At 42.6% G+C, this 16,443-nt stretch overlaps 1 protein-coding gene across 2 annotated transcripts in view; it reads right to left on the bottom strand.

Annotated features, from left to right (window-relative positions):
* The window catches only part of FAM171A1 (family with sequence similarity 171 member A1), a 137,426-nt gene that overhangs the window by 19,435 nt on the left and 101,548 nt on the right, over window positions 1-16,443 (bottom strand). For both annotated transcript variants that reach the window (XM_037890766.2, XM_043541270.1), the window contains one exon: window positions 11,117-11,293. In XM_037890766.2, coding sequence (XP_037746694.1) covers window positions 11,117-11,293 — 177 coding nt within the window. The remainder of the gene's footprint in view (window positions 1-11,116; window positions 11,294-16,443) is intronic.

The following is a 16,443-nucleotide window of genomic DNA, read 5'->3' on the forward strand; positions in this document are numbered from 1 at the left end:
GGCAACTAGGGAATAGGGAAACTGGAAGTCTGGCATCCTGAAAGGGGCAGACCTATTATTGCTGTGTACTGGCTGCAGTGTATAGCGGTTGTGCATTAGTGAAATCAGTATTGCTGTATGGAGGAATACAGTGTATATGACATTCCTGGTCTTAAAGTTTATTTCCTTGCTTTTGCAGTTTTGCATTAGATACGTTGTGTTCACCAACTTTACCACCACATTGTTTGGGCATATTAATATATTTTAGCATGAACTTTGTTCCTTGTCTATCTTCTTTCTCATCCCTCCTTCGCTATACATCACCATAACATTCATGCTTCTGACTCATTTGCTATGCCACAAAATCGCAGTCACTATTGTTCCAGCAATATATATGGTATATCAGTGTGTGTGGGGGACCTTTCATATCACTTCTAGTTTTGAAAGCTCTACTCTGTACTTTAGAAAGTACAATAAAACACACATTGCATGTTAATAAAACACAACCACAAATGCCTATGACCCCTGGTCTTAATTACACTCCTCCAAAGGGATCATGCTAGCCAAAACCTCCCTCAGAGAGCTAAACATGTGAAGCATCAGCAAAGAACTTCTCCCCTCTTCCCCCACTGAAGCAGAGATCTGTCTACTACTCTGCAATTATATTTGCATCTAGTATATTATGTAGGCTTCTTGCACGATTAAAAAGCTGTTTTTGGTAACTGCCATTTCTATGGCAACACTCAGAAAGAACAGAATTCTTTGAAAGCAGTTAAACTGTATTCCTTAGTGTATTTAATCTTTAAAAGAGGAATTTAACCTTGACAGTTTTGAGATTAAAAAGAAAGTCAAAATCAAGTTGTCAAAAAGCTTGTAAACTACAGAAGTAATACACAGTGTAAGCTGGGAACTTTATAGAGGCTGATTTCCTCTTCACAATTTGCAAGAGAATTTCCATATGCTCAGCTAATCTGATAGTTCCTGGCGATACAGTAGCCAGAATTTTGAATCTGGTTGTATAGACTGATTTAGATTATAAGCTATTTGGGGTAGGGAACAGGTCTTGTGTGTGCGTGCAGTACCCAGCACCATAGTGCTCTAACCCTGGCTCGGGCCTTTGGGCACTACTATAATACAAAGAGTTACCATAATAAGTGGACTATATTATAATCACATACAGAGAGGTTTTGGTATTCAGTGGGTTTTATTGGGATGCTGAAAGACCAAAGTGTGTGAAATTCCATAGGAAGTAAACCACTGTATGTGCAGTAATTATCTCTTGCAGTCCAATTATCCTTGATTTACGGTACGTCTACATAGCAACTACACACCCGTGGCTGGCCCCGGACCAGCCGACTCAGGCTCACAGGGATGTTTCATTGCTGTGCAGACTTCCGGACTTGGGCTGGAGCCCAGGCTCTAGGATCTGTGAGGTGGGAGTATCCCAGATCTCGTGCAGAACCTGGAAGTTTACACAGCAATGAAACAACCCTGCAGCCAGAGTCTCACAAGTCTGGCCCAAGTCAGCTGTTATAGGCCAGCCGCATGTTTTTCTTTGCTATACACCAGTGGTCCCCAACCTTTCTGTTGCTATAGCATATTCACGTTCCCAGAAGAGCATGGCGGGCGCCGGACGACCAGCCGCCAAAATACCGCCGAGATGCGGCGGCGTCAAGAAGTGCCGCCGCCGAAATGCCGCTGAGAAGCGGCGGCATTTCGGCGGCTGGTTGTCCGGCGGCAGCACTCCTCGACAGCAGGTTGTCCAGCGGAAGCGCTCCCTTCTCAGTAGGCGGGCACACAAAGGCCCCAGCGGGAGCCGTGGTGTTGGGGACCACTGCTATATAGACATACCTTTCAAGACTATTCATATAAAATCAACAGACTTTCCAGAGAACTGTAAATTATCAAGCCCACCAAAGATTACAAATAATTCACGTTAAGAGAAAAAAATTCTAGATTCCTATCTTAATGTCTGAGATATTTTCTAAAATATTCCCCCAGGACCTATGCCTCACCAGATGTTCCTCTCCCAGTCACTTATCACACCAAAAGCTCACTGCATCCACCACAGCTCTCACTAAGATAACTTTTGATTGGTCAGTATCACAGTAAATAAACCTGCCAAATATGTAAGACCTTATGTGGACAGTGTGATTTGCCTATACCTGTCACAGAACATGTGAATGCGGCAAGTCTCCTCTCAGTCCAGCTGAATCTCCTAGACTCCCCATAAGATGTTTAATCAGGGGATTCACCAGTTGATTGCTTTAGAATAACTTGCAGTATAACAGACAGCTGGAATCTACAATAAGCTATTTTAATTCTTCAGTGCTCTAGAATCTTCCTCAGCATGTGACAGTGTTCACAGTAAATAAAAAGTAAGAATTACTTTACTTAGTAAAAACAAATAAAGGCCTACATCATATTTATATTTAATGAGCTTTTCTGTGGCACTCAGAACACCAGTGTCTGTGCATTCATGTATTTATCAGCATAACACCCATTTGAGGGTAGGAAGTATTATCCTCATTTTACAGATGAGGAATCAAGACAGAATGAAACCCTGACCCCACTGAAATCAATAGACATTTTGCCAATGACTTAACTGGGGTGAGATTTTTCAAAGGTATTTAGGCATATGAAGATGCAGATAAGCACCTAGCAGGATCATATGCAGTCAAAGCACTAAGCACCATACCAGTGTATAAAACATCTTTCTTTGTAAAACCATAAAGAGATCCCCAAGATACTTTTCTTCCTTTCACATTGCTATCCTTTACATTAATGCATGGTTGAGTTTTCATTCATCGGGGAATGCGTTCTGTTCTATGCGTAGAAGCTGGTAAGTTAAAGACAACAAGGTTATGTCCAAGATGTATGTTAAGTGTTCAGGGAAAAGGAAATACACTGAAACAGGACACTGAGATACATTCAGTTTCATTTAAACATTAGTGCATGAAAGAGAACAAATTTTACTAAGGGAAAAAAGGAAAAAAAGTTTTAACCTCCTCACCCCTGAATCCTTTGCCATTACATCCAGGACAGCCACCTGTGACAATTTGGGATTAAGGTGTTAATTGGATGTACCAAAAACTTCACTGAGGGATCAATCCTGATCTCTGCATTATGAACTCTGGGATATCTACTTATGCATTGCCACATACTTGGAAAAATTAGACACCAAACACACATTTACAAGCACTTTCACATCACACAGAGAATAGGACTTAGTACAGGGTGGGGCAAACTACGGCCTGTGAGCTGTTTTAAGCTGGCCCGCGAGCTCCCGCTGGGGAGTGGGGTCTGGTGCTTGCCCCGCTCTGGTGCTCCAGCCAGGGCGCGGGGTCGGGGGCTGCACCACACGGCTTGGCCCTGTTCCGGTGCTCCAGCCGGGGCGCCAGGGCAGGGGCCACACCCACATGGCTTCTGGAAGCTGTGGCATGGCCCCGCTCCAGGGCGCAGGGTCGGGGGCTGCACTACGCGGCTCCCAGAAGCAGCATGCCCCCGCTCCGGCGCTCTAGCAGGGTCAGGGGCCACTTGATGCATGGGAGCCAGAGAAGGGAAATGTCACTGCTTCTAGGAGCCACTTGAAGTAAACCCCGCTCTGAACCTGCACTGCTGAGCCTCTCCCCACGCCCCAACCCCCTGCCCTGATCCCCCTCCTGCTCTCCAAACCCCTCGATCCCAGCACAGAGCACCCTCCTACACCCCAAACCTCTCATCCTCAGCTCCACCCCGGAGCCTGCACCCCCAGTCGGAACCCACACCCTTGCCCCAGCCCTGATCCCTCTCCCACCCTCCGAACCCCTCAGTCCCAGCCCAGAGCACCCTCCTACACCCCAAACTCCTCATCCCCAGCCCCACCCCAGAGCTCGCACCCCCAAGAGCCCTCACCCTCTCCCGCACTCCAACCCCGATTTTGTGAGCATTCATGGCCTGCCATACAATTTCTATTCCCCAATGTGGCCCTCAGGCCAAAAAGTTTGCCCACCCCTGACTTAGTACTTGAAATGTAAACTGATTGACCCCAAGGATTCCTCACTGAAACAAATAAAAACCAAGCATGTTAAAGAGAAGCAGAAGCCAGTCAAATGGTAAGAACATAAAAATGGCCATACTGGGTCAGACCACTTGTCCACCTAACCCAGTATCCTGTTGTCTGAGAATGGACAATGCTAGAGGCTTCACAGGGAATGAATGGACGAGGGCAATTTCAAGTGATCCATCCCGTCATCCATGTCTAGCTTTAGGGATACCCAGAGCAAGGGGTTGCATCCCTGACCATCCTGGCTAATAGCCATTGATAGAGCTATTCTCCATGAACCCAATTATACTTTTGGCCTTCTCAACATCATCTGGCAATGAGTTCCATAGGTTAACTGTGCATTCTATGAAGAAGTACTTTTTTGTTTGTTTGAAACCTGCTGCCTATTAATGTCATTAGGTGATCCCCAGATCTTGTGTTAGGTGAAAGGGTAAATAACACTTCCTTATTCACCTTCTCCACACCATCATGATTTTACAGACCTCTATCATATCCCCCCTTAGTCATCTCTTTTCTAAGCCGAACAGTCCCAGTCTTTTTAATCTCTCCTCTGGAAGTTGTTCCATACCCCTAATCATTGTAGTTGCCCTTCTCAGTACCTTTTCCTATTCTTTTTTAATGGGGCAATCAGAACTCCATGCAGTACCATGGATTTATATAGTGACACTATGATATTTTGTTTAATTATCCATCACTTTCCTAATAGTTCCATTGCACATTGAGCAGATATTTTCAGAGAACTATCCACAATGACTCCAAGATCTCTGAGTGGTAGCAGCTAATTTAGACCCCATCATTTTGTACGTACAGTGCATTACTTTCACTGAATTTCATCTGCCATTTGGCTGCCTAGCCATCCTATTTAATGAGATCCCTTTGTAATTCTTCTCAGTCAGCTTTGGACTTAATTATCTTGAGTAATTTTGTGTCATCTTCAAGTTTTGCCACTGTTCACCCTCTTTTCCAGATCATTTATGATAACAGCACAGGTCCCAGTACAGATTCTTGGGGATCTCGCTATTTACCTCACTTCACTATGAAACCAATAATTTATTCCTACCCTTTGTTTCCTGCCTTTTAACCAGTTACTAATCCATCAGAAGACCTTTCCTCTTATCCCATGACTGCTTAGTTTGCTTAAGAGCCTTTGGTGAGGGACCTTGTTAAAAGGCCTTCTGAAAGTCCAAATACACTAGATCAACTGCATCATCTTTGTCCACATGCTTGTTGACACCCTCAAAGAATTCTAATAAATTGGTGAGGCATGATTTCCCTTTACAAAAGCTGTGTTGACTCTTCAACATATTGGTATTCAGGTGTGTCTGACAATTCTGTTCTTTATTATAGTTTCAACCAATTTGCCTGGTTCTGAAGTTAGGCTTATCGGCTTTTAATTGCCAAGATCACCTTGGGAACATTAAAAAAAAAAAAGTCAGTATTACATTACCTACCCTCCAGTCATCCAGGGCAGAGGCTGATTCAAGCAATAAGTTACATACCACAGTTTGTAGTTCTGCAATTTCATGTTTGAGTTCCTTCAAAACTCTTGGGTGGATATCATCTGGCCGTGCTGACTTATTACTGTGAATTTATCAATTTGTTCCAAAACCTCCTCTATGGACACCTCAATCTGGACAGTTCCTCACATTTGTCACCTAAAAAGAATTTCTCACGTGTGGTGACCTCTCTAGCATCAGCTGCGGTGAAGACTGATGTAAAGAATTCACTTAGCTTCTTTGCAATGGCCCTGTCTTCCTTGAGTTCTCCTGTTAGTGTTCCGATCTCCAGTGGCCCCCTACAGTTCTGCCTGTCTCTCTCTCCCTGTGTGTGGAACTGGACGCTTTTCAGAGAATGCTAACATGGAGGCCTTGGACTTTAATCTCTTAAGTAGCAGCCTAAATTTGGCCTTTCTCCTACCTTTTTCCTATGTCATTTGTACCTACATGTACCATGACCATCGGCTCCTCCCCAGCACTGCATATAAGCCTGTCTAAATATCTCATGAAATCTGCAACCTTTACACCCGCTAGGCAATTTACCATGCTGTTCTCACAGTCATCACAAACCCAACTATCTATATTTCTAATAACTGAATCACCCATTGCTATTACCGGTTTCTTCCCAATAACTGGGGTATCCTCAGTGCAAGAGGATACCATGCCACCATTTGGAAGTAGGGTCCCAACTGTGTCCAGTATGCACTGGATATAACCGACTGGGAGTAACTGGTGACACAAAAGTGGTGTTTGAGCCGCCCAGTCCTTTAGCTGGTTCTGTGTTTGCTGCCTATTGCCACAGCTGTGCCATTAGGTTAGCAGGGTATTGCTGGAGCACTGTGAAGCTGAAAGGGGGATGATGTTCAGACTACTACACAACCTAGGGATTCCTCAGGTAGAAGAGTACCAGCATAAAGCAAGAGGAGGCAGGGTTACAGATCTCGCACAAATACTTCAGGCTCACTCCTCAGCTGAGGCCAAGATCTGCTCTGCGCACCTGGGCTGAGGGAATGAAAGGTGGCTCTAAGCCCTCTTTGCAACTTTTCAGTCCTAGTACGGGCTGGGGTCCTCTTTGGCCCCATCCCCACAAGTAGGCTCAAGCCTGCGCTAACTTGTGCTGGCTGCATTGGCTCCCAAGGGCCGTAGATCATAGAAGCACAGCAGCACTCTGTCATACCCCTTTCCTCCACCCCTGCTAGAGGCTGCAAAGACAGGCTCATCTGGCTCTCTGCCATCTACGTTTTCCCTCATGCTGGTGGAATCCCTCAGCTGGCCAAGTGAGCTGGCTTGACAGCCTCTTTGCATCACCAGAGCCATAATGAACAAAAGGGGCCGTAGCAAAGGCCAGGATCTGACCCTCTAAATTCAGGAGATGGATTTTTGTTCTTGTCTTTAGTTTCAGGCACCCAGCAGTAGTTTGTGTTATAGACTCTCTTTGGAAAATTTTCAGTAGCTAATTATTTTCACACTGTGATTTGGAAATTGGGGTATATGCCAGAGATGAAAATTATTAAATATATTACAATACAATAATTTAAATGGTCCTTTCCTGACATTCTCAATAGAAGAAAACAGCAAAAATTTGCTAGGGCAAGGCTTAGTTTTTGTTCCACATTCATGTGTTTTGCATTATTACTGTATGCAATATAGTTGACTCTAAAAAGCTTAAATACTTCTCACTTTTCTGGCAGGGGGAGAGAAATATTAGACATGTTTCATCCTCTGGATTCAATAAATTTTGCTGGGAAAACGTTGTCCTAATACAAATCCAGTGGCTTCTAGATTCGAAACACAGGAATTTTCATGGCTTCTTCAGAGTGGAGATTGCGATATGTAGAGAGTCATCTCTCCAATAGCCAAAATTGACAGTTTTTTAGGTTGTTTGCCATGGGCAGTCTGCATTTTTGTTAACATAAGCTCTACCCTATGGAGGGATTGGGGGGAAAACAGAGCATAGTTAAGTGAAAGCTGTTCCAGTGACACTGGTGGAATGGGAAGTCAGAAAAACCATTCTGATAACAATCTGCTTTATCTATTTCATACTGTCCAAATAGGATGTTTCATTACTAAACAAATGTACTGATTTGAATGCATGGCGCATCAAGCAAATTAATGCAGCAGTACCTTTGAATACTTAATAAAATAAACAGCAACTAATTATGCCCAACTTTATTTTCATGATGGTACTCTGTACTCTTCAGCAACTGTTAGTACTGGGAATAGCAGGCACAGGTGCATTAACATTATGGAGTCATGTCTTCTAAAGATATGCCAAAATGGAGGTCCATTATCTTGCTGTGTTAGCGAATGTGTTTGGTATTTATGGGGATTGTAGGTTTCTTTCTTTTGAATCTCAGACAACACTGGGAGTTACTTTTACTTAATATTACAGATTTATATTATAACTTTGAAAGTAAGGGATATTTGGAAGAAATTTATCAAAGTTATCTTGCCATTTCTCTTCTAAGATTTTCCTTGGTCCTGTCAGAATCTTACAGATTGCTACATTTTTCTCTCTTTATACATAAAAAAACCTGAGACTTTAGACTAATTTCACTCCTGATGGGCAACCCCATACAGCTCCTTGATTTCAACAGGATGTACACCCACATAACTGAAGGAAGAATTGGGTTCCCAGTGTTCTTGGCCACGATACTTCTGACCCAGGACTCTTTCCTGGAATCTATTAAATGATGTTCCTATTCAGCCAGAAGTGGTGGGGTTGTGTACTATGGTCCTTGTCCCCACTACCCAAATGAGCTCTTGATCATCCTTCTGTACCACTTCCAGTCTCTGCCAGCTAGAGAGATGAAGGAGCAGGACTTTAAATTCCCTGATTGTTCTGAACGACCATCAGTGCAGGAGCACTTTTCTTATGGTTTGTAAGTCATCCCCCCACCAGCTTCAAAGTCTCCAACAATACTCTACTAGCCTCATGGCACATCTGTATAGGCAGCCAATACAGAATCAACCAAAGGATTGAGAGGGCTCGAACAGCCCCTTTTTGTGGCACAAGTTACCCCCATTCAGCTACATCCAGTGCACACTGGACTCAGCTGAACATAAGAATGGCCATACTAGGTCAGACCAATGATCCCACTAGCCCAGTACCCTGTCTTCCGATAGCATCTGGTACCAGGTGCTTTCGAGGGAATAAACAGAACAAGGCAGTTATCAAGTGATTCATCCTCTGTTGTCCAGTCCCAGCTTCTGGCAGTCAGAGGTACAGGGACATCAAGAGCATTGGATTCCATCTCTGACCATCTTGGCTAAAAACCACTGATAGACCTATCCTCCATGAATTTATCTAATTCTTGGTGGAACCCAGTTATACTTTTGGCCTTGACAACATCCCTGACAACGAGTTCCAGAGACTGACTGTGTGTGTTGTGTAGAGAAATACTTCCTGTTGTTTTAAACCCGCTGCCTATTAATTTCATTGGGCAACCCCTGGTTCTTTGTGTATTCACTTTCTCCAGACCATTCATTATTTGATAGACATCTAGCATATTCCCTCATAGTTGTCTGTTTTCCAAGCTGAACAATCTCAGTCTTTTTAATTCCTCCTCATATGGAAGCTTTTCCATATCCCCATTCATTTTTGTTGCCCTTCTCTGCACTTTTTCCAATTCTAATATATCTTTTTTTGAGATGGGGTGACTAGAATTGCATGCAGGGTTGAATGTGTGTGCGTACCATGGATTTATATAGTGGCATTATGACATTTTCTATCTTATTATCTATCCCTTTCCTAGTGGTTCCTAACTGTCTATTAGCTTTTCTTTGACTGCCACTGCACACTGAGTGAATGTTTTCAGAGAACTATCCCCAATGACTCCATGATCTCTTTCTTGAGTGGTAACAGCTAATTTAGACCCCATCATTTTGTATGTATAGTTGAGATTATGTTTTCCAAGGCACACTACTTTGCATTTATCAACAGTAAGTTTCATCTGCCATTTTGTTGGCCAGTCACCCAGTTTTGTGGGTATTTAGTCCTTTATATGCAATAGTGAAAAACAAAGAGTTTTTACTGCCCCACTATTGAGACATGGAAGTTTAGTCATAAAACAGCAGTCACCTTTAAAATCAAAATCATAATCTTTTACAGTAACTAGCAGTGAGCCATGCTATAGTTATAATGCAGCAGACAGGAAGGATTAGGGATGGACGGCTTCTTGTGTGGAAAGTGAATGAGTCAGTCTTCCCATTCTTCTTTTGAACAAGTGAAAAACAGAACAGTTTCTAGAATCACAAATCAAAATCAATTTCAGGAAGAACCTGAATGTGTTTTACTACTGCTAACTGTGCCATAAAAAGCAGGTCAAGTAGGAGTTAAGAGAAGGATTTTCAAATTAGCTGGGGGTAAACAGAAAACTAGCTATTCCACACCTTGTGTAAAAATCCCAAAGCCCTCTCCATTACATGCTTTGCATTTGATCTGAACATTCTACAGAAGGCATATCATTCTGTATTAAGTTCTACAGGTCGTTCAGAGTCTTTTCTAAATAAATCCTCTAATAAATTTTTTCCTAACAGATCTTCTCTAACTCATTTTTTTCTATTAGGAACGACACTTGAAAACCCAAGATCCACCTTCAGTTAATAGAGGCAGGAGATAAGCCAAATGCTCATTTGAGTTAAAAATGGTTTCATGCTTGTTCTTCTATTTCTGAAATCTTCTACAAGATATCATAATTTAAGACAAATCTCTCACCTGCCAGGAGCACCTAAACAATTTTACAGTCCCTCCAACTCAGACAGGACATTGGGCACCTACCCCACAATGCACTGCACCTGTACAGAAGTTGACTGGGCCAATCTATTTTGGTTATACTGGGTCTATTTGGTCACACAGAAATAGGCAGCTTTGAGATGTCTGGGTCCCAGCACATATTTATCTCTCTCCAGAAATCCACACTTCTGACTTCCCACTTTTCTTTCTTTCTAATCTCTACTTTTCTCCTCTTCCATTCCTCTTTCTCCTCGTCCTGAAATTGCTTCTCAATCAGATAAACTCTTCAGGAGCCAATTAAATAATTCAAGGTGAAATTCACCCCTGTACAAAGGGCCAGCAGAAGGCACATAAACTCTCATAGTTTGAAGCGGTACAAATCTTAAGTATGGTTTGCATAATGTATATGCCTTCTGCTGGCTTTCTGTCAAGGGATGAATTTCATGGAGCAACAGACAATTCAGTGCATTTTGTTTGACAGTGTAGGTTCATGGCATTCCTCATCCTTTCAAAGTGTTCAGTGGCTCTCATTTGCTCACAACTGATTTTTGTTAATCTAGATGTACAAAACCCTTCCAGATGTTGAAATCTACGTTAGATAACTTAAAAGCAGATTAATTTTTTATTCAAAACACTGAATATTACACAAAAAAGTTGTATATGGAAACAATATACATCATACACAACTGTTTAGCTTTTAATATCTAATCATGTAGCTTTATTAATACAAATTCTACTTTTAGACACAGCAAGAAAACAGATTTATACTCTCTAGAAGAGACATTAAATGAAAAAACAGTGAGAAGCAAGCTTCAGAGGAATGAAAATGATTGCAGGATCACTACAAAAAGTGTTGCTTACCAAATTTTTGGTCAAACCTCCATGCTGGAACATGGCCATTGTGCTTCAGGTTGCTGTTTGTTGGCAGAGGCACTGTTACGTAGATGGGGCCATTCACTGGGATTGCAGTCCCATCGCTGTTGAGCAAATGAACACTGACTGCAGTGACAGGGGTAAGGTCATACCTGGTGCTATTTCCTATCAAGTGAAAGGATAATGGTATGTTACATATTTGTATTAATTATTATACATTATATTATCTGTTATCAAGGGAAGGTGAAATTAAAGCTAACCTGTTAATATTGCCAGAAAACTCATTTAAATTTCTTAATTTTCCACCTGATAATCTAGAAAAGCTTTGATTTGCAAGAAGTATTTTATATTTTTTTAAAATACATTTTCTTCTTTCCATTCTTCTTTAAGAAGATTTGCACAAGCACAGTGCAAATGCATATAGCCTATAATTTAAATGCACTAATGGCCAACATTTGCAATAGTATAAGAGAGGACAACGTTAACTATTGTTTTAAAATTCAAGAATGCTTTTGCTTTGCTTCTTCACTGAAATTAAAAGCCAAACCATATACATTTTTATGATCTGCAATAATATTTTTCTTAGATCCATGTATATTAAGAGAATATATTAGACACAGTGAGAGATAGTTTATGTTTAAAAATGATCACCCACCAAATTACTAATCAAAATTTGATTTTTTTAAAAAAAACACTATAAACCCATGCTTCTATGACCATAGAGAAGAAAGTGGAAAAGAGCTACTAATGAAAAGGAAAGAACAAGAGAGGGCAGCACCTTTGGGAAATAAAAGTTTTGCAGGGAGGTATGAGATTAAGTGAGCATCTCAAAAACACTAAACCTAGAGACTGCCAGAGCACAGACATGATCACCTACTAATCTAAGACATGAAATGGGATCTCAAGACAATATGGGTGGTATCACAATGCAGGTATCTGTTAGGATGAGGTTTCAGTATAGCCAGGGCTTACAAATAGGCATACAAGATTTTTACTATGGCTCCTAAAAGTCAATAAGACTTCATGGATGGCCTTTACTGAACACTGTTTATCTCACTGACAGAGTCAGCTGACCAAAGTCAAGGCCTTACCAAAAATAAATAAAAATATAGCACTTACAAAAGATGCCAGACTGAGAACTCCCATGATCTGAGATGTTCCTTTTTGGTTATTTACTAATACTTGAAAGCCTGTGCTTTTGCACAGATAGAGCTCAAAAAGTTGTTTATTAAAAAGCCAAAAAAAAAGGCTGAAAACTTAAAAACTGGTCACAGACCATGAATTCCCATGATAACTGAACCTGGTGATATTCTAAACACGAAGAGCTTTCAACCATGCTTGTAGCTGTTTCCATTGCTTCACACTGACTTTACAGTCCTTTTAGGCCTCAGAGTGATATTTGGGGGGTTATGGTATGTGCTTGTTGTATTGTTGTGTGTGTGGCTGTGTTGATTTGTGTGTGGGTTGGGTTGTGTGGATTTGTGCAGCTGGTGAATGGGGCTATGCTGTGGTGAGGGGCTGTGTGTGCTATTTGTGGTGTTGATTTGTGTCTAGGAGATTTGTGTTGCTTTGTGTGGGTGGCAGTTGGGTGCACAGGTGTGGCAGCTAGGCCAAGTAATCCACTATCTATCAGTGCAGTCTCATACAAACAACAAAACTGTTGCCTGCAAGTTAGCTGTAGAATAAGGGTGGTGATTGGTTGAGTTATATCTGATATCAGAATGGTCTAGGACTCTTGGCATGGCCTAGATCAGGGGTGGCCAACCTGTGGCTCTGGAGCCCCATGCAGCTCTTCAGAAGTTAACATGCGGCTCCTTGTATAGGCACCGACTCCGGGGCTGGAGCTACAGGCGCCAACTTTCCAATGTGTCAGGGGCTGCTCACTGCTCAACCCCTGGCTCTGCCACAGGCCCTGCCCCCACTCCACCCCTTCCCGACCCCTCTCCTGAGTCTGCCATGCCCTTGCTCCTCTCCCTCCCACCCAGAGCTTCCTGCACGCCATGAAACAGCTAATTGGGAGGTGTGAGGAGGGAGGGGGACACGCTGATCGGTGGGGTTGCTGGTGTGTGGGAGGCGCTGGGAGCAGGGCGGGGGAGAGCTGATGCGGGGTTGCTGACGTATTACTGTGGCTCTCTGGCAATGTACATTGGTAAATTCTGGTTCCTTCTCAGGCTCAGGTTGGCCACCCCTGGCCTAGATATATGCCTGGCTGTACCGGACACTGCATGACACCACCATTTCTCCAGACGCACTGACAGCATAGGCTTCGGTAGTGAAAGACAACCCTCACATTGCCTTGATGCAAAGTTTCAACTTGCCCTTGAAGGAAAACCTTAAGAGGGAGAGTAGATTGTTCCTTTCTACATACTGGCTCAGACTCTGGCCTCTCCAATAAGCTTGTTAAAGGTGCCTACCTCAGTGGTATTTTCTGTCATGTAGGCCTGCGTCCATTAGTAACCGGACTCAGACCACCACCTTGTTTCACACAGGCCATCACACAGACACACAAGGGAAATGACTTTCAATCACTACTGACCTAGACCATATAAAAACCAGTGACCTAAAAACATAAGGCAACACATGTCATTTTCCTGAATCATCCATTCTGCACCTTAAACACAACAGTAAGGGCATGTCTACACTAAAAACTTAAGTCAATCTATATTAGGTCGACTTACAGCCACCACAGTAATTACTGCAGTAGTTCATAGCCACAATGCCCTTCTTCCGTTAGTGGTACGTGTCCTCACCAGGAGCACTTCCGCCGACTTAAGCAGGACGTCGTGGGGGACTGATTGCCTGGGCTCTCAGCTCTGCACACAACTCTGTCCCTGGGCTCTTGGTTCCCCACTGGGGAGCCTGGGTGCTGCCATGAGGCTCCTGATTCCCCACTGCCTGCCTGGGAGTTGCCTCGAGGATTCTGGCTCCCCGCTTGGGGGACTGCCTCCCTCTGCTCTTTGCTCCCCGCCCCTCGCAGGGAGCACAGCAGCTGCAGGGGCTCTCGGCTTCCCACCAGAAGCACAGCTGCCTTCCCCACCCAGTTCTCAGCTCCCATGCTGCTGGTGGGGAGCAGAGAGCCCCAGGTGCCTTGTGGAAGCAAGGACCCAGGAGCCTCGGGGTAGCACCTGGGCTCCCACTGGGGTGTGGGGAGCCCAGGCAGGAGCCTGGCAGAGAGTCTGTGGGCAGCAGGCTTGTAGCTGGAGCCCTCCAGGCACCAGGCTTTCTTGTCAATTTCACGCTCTAGCCTGGAGCTGTGAAATTGACAAAAATGAGTCAGCAGCGCTATAAGTAGCCTGCAGTACCCACACTGACCCTGCCTTGCTCTAACTACATTGACATAAGCCCTACGCCTCTCATGGACGTGGAGCTATGATGTTGGTGTAGTAGGGCACTTATATTGGCAGGAACAAGGGTGCAGCATATACACTGACATAATTACGTTGACATAAGCTGCCTTACATTGGCCTAATGCTGTAATGTAGACCAAGCCTAAGTAATTGTGAAATATCACAGTACTACAGATTAATTTGTCAAGAATGTATTTACATGAGCTGTTTGTTGAAATACAAGAGACAACTATGCGAATTTTCCCTTGGCAGAGAGCCTGCTGTAAGATAGAGACTGGGTTTTACTGAGCGGCAGTCACATTACGAGAAACCATATCAGAGCATTTTAATTTACAATAACCACATACGTTATCTGCGTTAGCACAGAATGCATTGCTTCCTCAGGAAGACATGAGTTGTCAACGTTGGATAGAGAAATAACTTCTAATTGCTAAAGGAGGTCATGACCTGGTCAGTTTTTTCAAATTCAAATCCCTAATGAAGCATGTTATCACCTAAAGGTTTATAAAATGCAACATTAATATCTGAAAATAAATTATGTAATACATTTTACTTGACTATTTCTCCTTGTTTTGAATTTTGCTTATATTTGTGCGTATGATTGGAAAAAATCAATAATTAGCTCGGGGGGGGGGGTGAGGGACAATAAAAAAAAAAAGAGAGAGTTCTAGTGGAGCTTTGTTTGCCTCTATTCTATTTAAACCAACGTGACTGTTTCTGACACTATGGTCAAGCAGTCCCAGGCTGAAGAGCTTACTTTCTAAGAAAGCAGGCAGATTTCTAAAGACAACTGGCTCATAAGAAAGGCCTCGGATATCTATTTCCATAGAATCTAAACTTTCATTTAAAAATTAAGTTTCTGGCTTACCTTCACAACACAGCACAACACACAGTAAGTTAACTGAATGCTCGTGAAACAGATGCTGGGGGGTTGGTAAGTATATGCATATATTAAATGACTGCAATAAATGTCAGCTTATCTTTTGACACCTGGTGACCTCAAATCTATGAGGAAAATACATGCTTTTAGTGACTTTGAATTCACCCTTTATAAATAAGTCAATATTACACAGCAATAGCCCCAAATGCTGAGATAACATTATTGCCTGATATAGGGTTTTGATCCATTACTGTAGAATACAGAGGTTTTTGTGTTTGTTTAGAAACCAGCCTCGTGTTCCACAATATGCTACTAATACAAGCAATAAGCCAAGACACAACAGGCTTATCATTATTTGCATACAAAGTGCTTTATATTTTTATGTTTAGAATAGGCTGATTAATGTACTGGGTTTTAATTGTACTGCTCCTAACTGTACATTGTTAGAACTCCTTGGAAAGTACTGTTGAGTGCAAAGGGAAAGTTTCTAGCTAAACTACTACAAAGTTACAATGGATAAACACTCACTATCAGGTGTAACACATTTAAACAATGGGAGGACCAGATTGCAATGCTCCTGAGTTCACTGTACGCAGTTAAACATGACAGAAATTTAGCAGAGACACAGACAAAAAGAGCAAGCTCTATTCAACAAGAATCCCTTCCTCCCATGCAAATTATCGGTTTATGCTCAGGTAAGTGAAAATTATAATTTGCAGGTACCATTTTTGTTCCCGTTCTCAAACAGAAACATGAAAAAAAAAAATCAGCAATCGCCACCAGCTGGTGGTGATCTTCTATTCAACAGCTATTGGAAGAAAGGTCTACTGACAGAGATTATATCTGGCGACCTTTAAATAATGAAGTAGCCTATCCAAGCCTAAGGTTTGATAGTCGAACATTTCTTCAAGAGAAGCAGTAGTATGAGTAGAAGGCAACTTGCCTGCACTGTAATTCTGTATCAAAGTCTCTTCTCAGACCTCCAACCTCTTTTCATTTTTTTTTCTTTTAAAGTGATATGGATACTTTTGCATGATGGTTAATAAGGGTCAAATACATCTCCCACCTCCTCAACCACAGCTGTTCCC

This window comes from Chelonia mydas, chromosome 2, assembly GCF_015237465.2.
Source record: "Chelonia mydas isolate rCheMyd1 chromosome 2, rCheMyd1.pri.v2, whole genome shotgun sequence".
Lineage (NCBI taxonomy): Eukaryota > Metazoa > Chordata > Testudines > Cheloniidae > Chelonia > Chelonia mydas.